The 11,017-nt window shown below is 39.8% G+C and overlaps 1 protein-coding gene across 1 annotated transcript; it reads left to right on the forward strand.

The window, feature by feature from the left end:
• The first annotated feature begins 7,747 nt into the window (after window positions 1-7,747).
• On the forward strand, window positions 7,748-10,680 carry LOC145122476 (tetraspanin-3-like). The gene is made up of 2 exons (XM_079058077.1): window positions 7,748-8,348; window positions 10,089-10,680. The coding sequence occupies exons 1-2, from the start codon at window positions 7,836-7,838 to the stop codon at window positions 10,434-10,436; spliced, it is 861 nt and encodes a 286-aa protein (XP_078914203.1). The 5' UTR covers window positions 7,748-7,835; the 3' UTR covers window positions 10,437-10,680.
• The last annotated feature ends 337 nt before the right edge of the window (window positions 10,681-11,017 follow it).

The raw sequence follows: 11,017 nt of genomic DNA on the forward strand, positions 1-11,017 counted from the left end.
CCTCGTTGGCACATATCAAGGTTTGGGGTTGCGAGGCTTTTGTAAGATGAGAGACTCACGACAAGCTCGAACCTCGTAGTGAGCGGTGTATTTTCATCGGCTATCCGCAGAAGTCCTTTGGATATCTTTTCTATAAACCGAGTGACAATGTTGTCTTCGTTGCGAGGAGAGGGGTTTTCCGAGAGCGAGAACTCATATACCAAGAGGACAGTGGGAGGCAAATTGATCTTGAAGAGCTTCAAGAATCAAACGATGAAGGAACCTCTAACACTGGTTCTTAACCCGAGGATGAAACTCCTGTTGAACCGATTGACGAGTCCCTACCTCTTAGACGTTCCAGTAGAGTTAATGTTCCACCCGTATTATATGGTTTCCATATAACTGCTGAGGGTGATACGTTTATTAGTGATAGTACACTAGTAAATTTGGATGAACCGAACAACTACAAGGAAGCCATGGCAGGCCCGGAGTCTGCAAAATGGAAAGAGGCTATAGACAGCGAGATTTATTCAATGTATGACAATTAAGTTTGGAACTTGGTTGACAATGTGCCAGGTCATAAGACGTTCGGGTGCAAATGGATCTTCAATAAGAAGACCGACATGGATGGGAAAGTACACACGTATAAGGCGCGATTGGTTGCGAAGGGCTTTACTCAAACTCCCGGAGTTGAATATGATGAGACATTCTCACCGGTTGCGAAGATTAAATCTATAAGGGTTATGCTAGCCATAGCTGCATTTCATGACTATGAAATATGGCAAATGGATGTCAAAACCGCTTTCCTTAATGGGAAGTTGGCTGAAGGTGTTTACATGAGTCAGCCAGAGGGTTTTGTCAATGCAGAGCACCCTAATAGAGTGTGTAAGCTTGATAAATCCATTTATAGATTGAAACAAGCGTCTCGCAGATGGAATCTTTGTTTCGATGAGAAAGTCAAAGAGTCTGGCTTTTCGAGAAGCGAGGATGAGTCCTTTGTATATGTCAAAGCCAGTGGGAGTATAGTTAGCTTTCTCGTCTTGTATGTGGATGACATACTGCTCATAGGAAACGACGTCCCAACCTTGCAGGAGGTTAAGTCCTGGCTTGGGAAGTGCTTCGCTATGAAGGACCTCGGAGAAGCTGCTTATATTCTAGGGATAAGTATATTGAGAAATAGGAGTAAAAGACTAATAGGACTTAGTCAAAGTACTTACTTGGATAAAGTGTTAAAACGTTTTAGCATGGAAAATTCCAAGAAAGGGGAGTTACCAATCCAAAGCAATACCAAGTTGCGTAAGACTCAAAGCCCGAGTACCGATGCTGAGATAGCAGAGAGGAGCAGAGTAGCTTATGCTTCCGCAGTTTGCTCAATCATGTATGCTATGACATGTACTCGCCCTGATGTGGCCTTCGCTTTGAGCATGGTCAGCAGATATCAAGGGAATCCTTGTAGAGCACATTGGAACGCAGTAAAGAATATTCTTAAGTTCCTTCGGAGGACTAAGGAATGGTTTCTTATCCTCGGTGGGAGTGATGACTTGAGAGTGCAAGGGTATAGTGACGCTAGTTTTCAGACCGACCGAGATAATTTCCGCTGGCAGTCGGGCTGGGTCTTTACCTTGAATGGAGGACCAGTGACATGGACAAGTTCCAAGCAGGAGATCGTAGCTGATTCAATGTGCAAATCAGAGTACATAGCAGCGAGCGAAGCGTCTAAGGATTTCTCCAAAATTGTCGTACCTTTGATCCGCTTGACCAAGAAGAGTGTGACGTTTCGGTGGGGTCCAGATCAGCAATTGGCATTCAAGACCTTGAGACGTAAATTATGCGAGGCCCCGATTTTGGCGATACCCGAGGGATTGGACGATTTTATGGTATATTGCGACGCTTCCAATTCGGGTTTGGGAGCTGTACTGATGCAGCGAGGGCATATGATTGCTTACGCTTCGAGGCAGCTGAAGCCTCATGAGGCGAATTACCCCACTCACGATTTGGAATTGGGGGCGGTGGTGTTTTCCCTCAAGATTTGGAGGCATTATTTATATGGAGTTCGATACACCATTTTCACTGATCATAAAAGTTTGAAGTATTTAATGGATCAGCAGAATCTGAATATGAGGTAGAGGAGATGGTTAGACGTGGTAAAAGATTATGACTGTGAGATTTTGTATTATCCAGGGAAGGCCAATATGGTGGCCGATGCTTTGAGCTGTAAAACGACGAATGCTCCGATCCGAGATGTCTGCTTGAGGATGACGGTGATCTCACCTTTATTGGATATGATCAAGCAGGCACAGGTGGAGGGATTGAAAAAGGAGAACTGGAAAACTGAGCAGATTCGAGGGCAAATTCCTTTGTTTGTCAGAGACAGTCGGGGGTTTTTGACCCAGTGTGGCACGGTTTGGCTTCCGACATTCAGGGGAGTAAGGCAAAAGATCTTGGATGAGGCGCATAAGTCCAAGTTTTCTATTCACCCGGGGGCCACGAAAATGTACCGAGACCTGAGGTTGAGCTATTGGTGGCCTTGAATGAAGCGGAATGTTGTGTGGTTTGTCGAGAAGTGTTTGACCTGCAGGAAGGTCAAAGCCGAGCATCAGAGGCCTCACGGTAAGGTTCAGCCGCTACCCATACCCATGTGGAAATGGGAGGAGATCGTCATGAAATTAGTAGATATTTATGTGCGAAGGTAGTGGTCAGGCACGGGGTGCTGGTATATGTGGTCTCGGACCGCGATGTTCGATTCACCTCCAGATTTCGGAGGAAGTTCCATGAGGAGTTGGGTACTCAGTTGCATTTCAGCACTGCTGACCACCCCCAAACTGATGGTCGGAGCGAGCGGACGATTCAGACGCTCGAGGATATGCTTCGGGCATGTGTATTAGACTTCAGAGGGAGTTGGGATACTTATCTTCCATTAGCAGAATTCTCATACAACAATAGTTACCATGCTAGTATTGACCGACCCCCATTCGAGATGTTGTATGGTCGGAGGTGCAGGACTCCAGTTTTTTAGGGAGAGATTGGACATCGGGTCATGTGAAGCACCTAAGTGGTGCTTAAGACCACCAAGTTGATTCAGTAGGCGCGCGACAGGCTGTGAGTCGCGTAGAACCGTCAAATAAGTTATGCTGATCGGCGTCGTTTGGATCTTGAGTTTCAGGTGGGAGACTTTGTTTTGCTAAAAGTGTCACCTTGGAAGGGTGTCATTCGGTTTCGTAAAGGGGGAAAGTTGGGTCCTAGAAATATTGGCCCTTTCTGGATTATCGTCTGGGTGGTCAAGGTCGCGTATCAGCTGGATCTGCTTGAGGAGCTTGGTTAGATTCATAGCACATTCCATGTTTCGCAGTTGCGTAAGTGTGTGGTTGACGAGTCTGTGGTGGTACCACTAGATGACATTCAGGTGGATGAGCGTCTGAATTATGTGGAGCGACCGGTTACGATTTTGGATAGGAAGACAAAAGCCTTGAGGAACAAGGTGGTTGAATTGGTTAAGGTTCAATGGCAGCATCGGAAGGGTTTAGAGTGGACGTGGGAGACTGAGGCTGAGATGTGGATGCATTACCTGTAATTGTTTGCTGCGAGAGACTTCAAGGACGAAGTCTAAGTCTAGTGGGGGTGATTTGTAACGCGCGATCCAGGTATTATTCATTTTGGCCCCTTATATATTAAGTTGTTGTAAGTCCCAAAATTAGCTTGATGTATTAATCCGATCCACTTGATGGTGCGGAATCCCAATCAAGTGGATGATGCAAGATAGAATGGAGTAGAAGAAGAAGAAGAATAAGATGAATCTATGGTTTATTCAATAATATGAATGATGTTCCATACACATAAGATCCACACACACACTCTCTTCTTCTCTCTAGTTTCTCTCTTTAGAACACCTTGATTTACACACACACTTGACCGTAAACTCCGCTTTGCATCTGGCATCTACTGACACTATTTATAGGGAACAGAGACTGTAAACGCGTTTACAACCATAAACGCGTTTACAACCGTAAATACAAGGCTGTTTTCAGTTATAGACCAAAAACTACAATATCTAAGAAAAGCAAAGTATAAACCATATTTTTGACCCAACAGTTGTCGCTTTTGGCCTTGTTTTGCGAGTTTGAGGGGGATGAGGGACCATTTCTGCCAAGTTCGGATTTCTGGAAGCGGAGCTCGAACGCGGGGCGTTCCCTTGGGGAACGCATATCGTTAACGTGTGAAGTGTAAACCCTAATTTTTGGGGTTTGTGACCTATTTAAACACCTTAAGTCCCAAGTGTTGGCCTAATTTCCTACCTCCATAGTCTCCAAACCCTAATCTCGAAACCCTAGAGCCTCCAAGAGTGTCGTGAGCCCATTATGTGTGTTTTGGTGTGTGTTTGAAGCCCATTCAAGAAAGAGAAGCTTGGTGCAAGGTGGTGGTTCAAGTAGGAGCTTATAGATCTTGGTCATCTGCTCCATTTCCAGTTCATTTGAGGTATAAAGCTCTAACCTTGCTCATTAGAAGCTTAGATCTAAGTCTTAATGGATTTTAGTCCCTTTTGGTCCCTTAGTGAGGTCTTTTAGTTTGTATTCTCTCCAGAAGCTTTGAGTTGAACCTCTTGGTCCTTCTGAGGTTTTAGATCCATAAATGTTTCATCTTTAGAGTTGAGAAAGCCCCATGCATGAGATTAAGCCCTTTTATGGAAGTTGAATGATATATCTTGAAGTTGGGACTTTTTGGGGCATGCAAAGTCACCAATTCAATGACTTTATGGTTCTAGATGTCCTTTAGAACTTGGATCTATGTTTGGGACGTGTGGCTTTACGCATTAAGTGCTTAATGGCCATTTTTGGAAGACAGAGTGCGAACGCCCTGTGTAGGGTCGAGGAACGCCCTGCGTTCCGACTTAGGGTCGCAATCTATGGCTGGTGATGAACGCCCAGCGTTCCACGCGGGAACACCCAATGTTCGGCTCATCAGTGGACTTTTCCTTGGGCCATCTTTTTGACTCTTGAGCTTTGGGCTTGAGTTAGGTGTTGTTGTTAGGCTTGGACTGAAGGTTTCCTTTTAGTGTTGGACGTCTTGTCTTTTGGACTTGCCTGGTTGGGCCTAGGATCGTGTTTGGGCCTTAGTGGGCCCATTAGACTTGGACCATAGGTGGGTCTGGTTAGTTGGGTATTTGTGGGCTTAGTGTTTGAATTTAGCCATAGTTATTTATTGAGTTTAGTCTTGGGTTTGGCCCAGTGGTAGGAGCCGATTCGCAGTAGCCGCAAGATTTGTAGGATTTGGCTATCTTTGAGGTGAGTCTTCTCACCACACTCATGGGTCGAAGGCACCAAGGCCGAACCATTAATGGTTATGAGATGATTTATATTGGGATATGTAATTTTTTGCTATTGGTTTTATATGTGGACTTATGTGTAGACCATGGGAGGAGCCCATGACATTTGGCAAGACCATGGGGGGAGCCCATGGCGCAGGGATATAAGACCATGGGGGTAGCCATGACATTCCAATGAAGACCATGGAGGGATTCCATGGCAAACTTATATGTGTATATGTGTGCATAGTATTATGTGATTATATGATTCGTGTGTGTTGAGAAACTCACTAAGCTTGTGCTTACAGTTTGATTGCATGTTTCAAGTACCTCTATTGATAAGGGCAAGGGCCCGATTTGATAGCGCGGCATGCATTCTCCAGTGTTTTCACATTTAATTTTTGTACTCTGAATTTTAAAATAATTTGGATATGTAATGAGATTTTTGGACACCTTGTGGTTGGTATTTATGAAATTAAAAGTTAAAAATTTTCTGTAAAAATTTGGGTTGTTACAAGTAACAATATTAATAATACAAGTTCAAAAAATAGTATTCTTATTTATATTTTTAATAATAATAATAATAATAATAATAATAATAATAATGGTTTTGTTTGCAGAAAGTCATAATATATTTGTTTTACAGAACAATCCCAATAATTTTGTTTTACAGAACAATCTTAACCGGTCAAAAATGGTCAAAATGCAAATTTTTGCCGGTTTTTAGGATTTTTTCGTTAAAAAAAGTACTGTGACTAAATTGTAACTTTTCCGTAAATATTGTAACTTTTCTGAAGACAAAATCGCAAAATTGGTCCTTGTGGTATTCGAAAAAATGTGGATAAGGTCCAAAAAGTTTCTGACTTGCATAGAAGGTACAAAATCAAGATTTTTCCGTGATTTTGGTCCTAAAATTAAGAAATTTTTGTAGTTTTGATCCATGGAGCACTTGAATTGACTGTTATGCCCTTTTAATTTCCTTTTGTATTTTTTATATTTTTTAATTTGTAAATATTAATGAAAAAAAAAAGAATTATGTTGGCCCACCCCATCATTCCACCTGTACTCTCTCTCTCTCTCTCTCTCTCTCTCTCTCTTTCTGATGGCATCCATCACGACTCAAAATCTTCCTCCCCCTTCGTATACTCATCCCACAACCCAATGACACCACCACAATCCTTTAAAACCATGGTCATGACACCATCTTCACCCATCGTCGCCGCCATGTCTGGTTGGCAATCCAACACGACCGTCTGAAAATGAGACCTTCGCTCATCCTCGAGCTTTCCATCCCAAACCAATCCCTTTTTCAAGAAATATGGTTTGGACTCATCTGATTTCCCCTTGAATGCCACAACTCCTTGGAATCTGAAGTTGGATCATACCCTCTCCGATCTGTCCTCATCTCTCATTTGGACAATATTTTGTAGTGATCGATTCAATCCACGACTCCAAGCATTTTCGACATCCAACGAACGAGTGAAGCCCTAGATTCAAAAGCCCTAGATTCAAAGGTAGGGTGTTTGTGTTTTCTCTCTGAAGAAGAACAAAAGTTTGGTTCTTGAAGGTGGGGCTTTTCCAGTAAATCGAGATTTCAACATCTATAAATTCGGATTTCATCAGTTCATCATTGGTTCATCTCCATCGCATCTTCTATTTTTAAATATCATGTTCACCACCACTGTCTTTATCTCCCTCTCTAATATATTCTTCTCGATTTCTCCGGTAAGGTTTTTTTCTTTTTCAGAAATCAAACCAAGAAACAAAACAAAGGGGACTGGGTTTTAATTTCATATGCTTTAAAAACTTCGATTTCCTGAAATGCTTGGATTTAATGCCTTCAATTTCCTGAAGCAAAGGGGATTGTGGAAGAGGGACCGAGGAACATAGAGATGAGAGATGGGAATGACGATTTGTTTGGAACGATTGGTTTTTTTCACTGTGTGTTTAATTTTCTTTATGTGTATATATAATTTTGTGATTGTGTGTTCTTGAGGAGATAAGTTTTGAAGATATAGAGAGAATCAGAAGTTCTCTATGAATTACATGATGAGAGAGAGAGAGAGAGAGAGAGAGAGAGAGAGAGAGAGAGAGAGAGAGAGAGAGAGAGACGGTACCGGTGAAGAGGGATAGGGTGGGGTGAGATTTATTTTTCTATTTTTTATTTTTTTAAATACTAAGATAAATAAACAAAATACAAAAAAGAAATAAAAAGGGTAAAATTGACCTTTCAAGTGTATAAGAGACCAAAATCACAAAAAAATCTTGATTTTAGACCTTCCATGCAAGTTAAAAACTTTTTGGACCTTATCCATATTTTTTTGAATACCACCAATTCTGCAGTTTTGTCTTTTCTAAATGTAATTTTCTTTTAGAGTTGTTAATCATCCACCTTAAGGGCATTTTCGTGATTTCGTCACACTCACGTTCCTCCCAATACTCTCCCTCATCCCTCTTTTCCCCTTGTATATAATATTCAAACACCTGGAAGCTCAGATTCAAACATCATTCGAAACTCAGAAAGAAACAGATACTTCAAAACTAAAGAGAGAAAATCATGAGGACAAGCAACCACCTGATTGGCTTACTAAACTTTCTCACCTTCTTGCTCTCAATCCCCATTCTCGCCGGCGGCATATGGCTGAGCACCCGCGCCAACAACTCCGACTGCATGAGCTTCCTCCAATGGCCCATAATCGTCATCGGCGTCTCCATCATGGTCGTCTCACTCGCCGGATTCGCCGGCGCGTGCTACCGCAACACCTTCCTCATGTACCTTTACCTCTGGGCTATGTTCATCATTATTGCTGTCCTAATCGGGTTCATCATCTTCGCCTACGCCGTCACCGATAAAGGATCTGGTCGACCCGTAATGAACCGGGTTTACCCGGATTACTACCTTCAGGACTATTCGGGTTGGCTCAAGGATCGTGTCGCTAGTGATAGCTACTGGGGTAAAATCAGATCATGTATTCATGATTCTAAAGCGTGTGCGAAAACGGGTCGGGTCATTGGTGGGTACCCGGAAACTGCAGACATGTACTACCTTCGAAAGCTTAACCCCATTCAGGTTAGTGTGTTTTTCAAATAAAAGTATTTACTTAAAAAAATTATTAAAAAGTTAAATACGAATGGAAATCCGGTTTATTATATGTAAACCAGTGTTTTAAAAACTGATTTGAACCGGCCGGTTGGACCGGGAACCGGGGAAGGGAACGGTTCAACTATCACCGGTTTTACACCAATTTCTGAACCGGATTTAACCGACCGGTTTTTTAAAAAAACCGGTTGAACCGGTCAAAATAAACCGGTTAAACTAAATAAAAATACATGGAAAAAAAGCCATTTTCAATAATAAACTTTGGTGAACTTTTTCACATCTTTTTAGATTTTCCTAAATAAAAACATATAGTAAATGTTATGATGTTTTTTGATGCACTTGTATTCATCTAAAACTATATTTTGTTTTGGTATTATATTTTATTTTCTTTTTGACGTATGTGATTTAATGTAAAAGTTATACTTATGTGTTGTTTTAATGTATTTAGATTGATTTATAACTTATTTTTATGCGTATTTTTAATGTTTGAACTTGTAGACGTCAAATTAATGTTTTATGTATGTATGCATGTGTAGACGTCAAATTAATGCTTTATGTATGTATGTATGTGTAGAAAAATAAGAAAAAAAGATGAAAATTATAAAAACCGGTTGACCCGGCGGTTGAACCGGTTTGAACCGGGAACCGGTCGCCATACCGGTTCAACTAAAAAACCGGTTTTTAAAACATTGATGTAAACATGTATTATGATATGTAACTTTATTTATTTAAAGATAAACTAACTATAAACTGTATCGAATAAGCAATGTATTTGTTATTATTTTATTTATTATAAATATTTCCAAATATTGAATTTCGTGGAAACCTGGTTCTATTACAAGTACTAGCATTTAAAATTCAGAAGGTCGGTGTCAACTGTCTAGTTGCCAAATTAATTAACCCAAACGGTTATACAAAGCAGTTTGGGTAGTTATATCTAGAAATAAGGAGCTTAAATGCCCTAAGTTTAAAATTCATATTCTTTTTATAACGAAAAATATTTACATTTTTTTTTATTTATGTATTTATGTGAAGGGCAATTTTGCATAAGTTTTGGGTTACGATTCAAATAATAATAAAAAAAGCTGTTGTATTCAAGAGTCAAGACATAGTGGACATGATAAAATTAGTTAAACAATATTTTAAAATTTGAAGATTCTTTAATTATTTAAATTCCATTATGAAAATATAAAAGTAAGAAAAGCTTATTCCATTCTACATTTTCAAAACGCTTTTCAAGTAGGACGAGTGTTTTTTAGGTGACAGATGCGAAAAGACAAAACTACCACTTGATAGTTGATATATTATTGATTTTCATTTTAATCAATACGAATCCTTTATTGTTCTATATATTTGATTAATAAACAACCATTTTCTTGTTACCACTAAAAAAACTTGTTTACTCTTTAATAAACACAAAAAGACGAAATTGCCACACCCGAAACATTTGTTAGCGCCATTGTCTGTCACGCTTATGGGACAATTCACATGCATAGAACAGAGTGTCTCACTTTAAATATAAAGTGCAATATTTGAAAATATACAAAAAAAAAAAGGGGTAGCCAATTATTTCAACAAGAAAAAGTATAACTTTTTATATCATCACGTGTGACATGACATGATTAGGTTAGCCAAGATGAAATGAGATTTAACGGTCATCTTATTTTTTATGGAATAAAAATTGCAATTTTTGAAACGCTGGTTTTACAGTCTGGATGCTGCAAGCCACCAACAGAGTGCGGGTACATCTACATAAACGAGACCGTGTGGAACCCAGTGAACGCCGCCACCATGGCCACCAATCTAGACTGCAACCGGTGGACTAATGACCAAGAACAACTGTGTTACAACTGTGACTCGTGTAAAGCCGGGGTGCTTGCGAGCTTGAAGAAGAGTTGGAGGAAGGTGTCAGTGATCAATATTGTTGTTTTGATCATCCTTGTTATTGCATATGTGATTGCTTGTGCTGCATTTAGGAACAATAAGAGGATTGATAATGATGAACCTTATGGTGCTACAAGGATGGAGAAGGCACGACCCACTCGGATACATTTCTAGTGTATTTTGTTCTTGTTTGGATTTCAAATTATTTTTGTTCATTTGATGGTGAAATGTTGTTACTTTCGGATATGTTTTGAAGTTTATGTTTTTTGGAGGTTGGATTCGTGTAGATATGGTAGATTTGTTCTTAGTTTGAAGAAAAGTTTTAAAGTCTAAAGGTGGTTTAAGTTTTTTTGAAGAGGATCTTGTAACCTAGAATATGATTAGACTTATTGATAACCAGTTTATTATTTATTTGCTAGTATGTATCTCAACAAAAGTACTTTATATTCAAAATTTTGAGGGGTTGTAGAAAAAAGTATGTCATTTAGCCCTTGCTGATAAGTGATATATCAAAGGCCAAGATGACTCATCTTGGATGAGCAAGGCAAGCATAGTGTTATCACGATATCGTCCAAATCCATGAAACTGCCCAAATACATAAAGCCACTTGGGTCTAGTCCAGCCCATGTTATAGTTTCTAGAGGAATGTCTCTTTGTAGAATTAATGATAGGGTAAAAAACAACACTGTTATGTTTATTTTTATATATTTGGCTATTAAATTTCTTTGTTTTGTTTACAAAATATTATCATGACT

Source organism: Lactuca virosa, chromosome 6, assembly GCF_052849685.1.
Source record: "Lactuca virosa cultivar CGN04683 chromosome 6, Lactuca_virosa_CGN04683_v6, whole genome shotgun sequence".
NCBI lineage: Eukaryota > Viridiplantae > Streptophyta > Magnoliopsida > Asterales > Asteraceae > Lactuca > Lactuca virosa.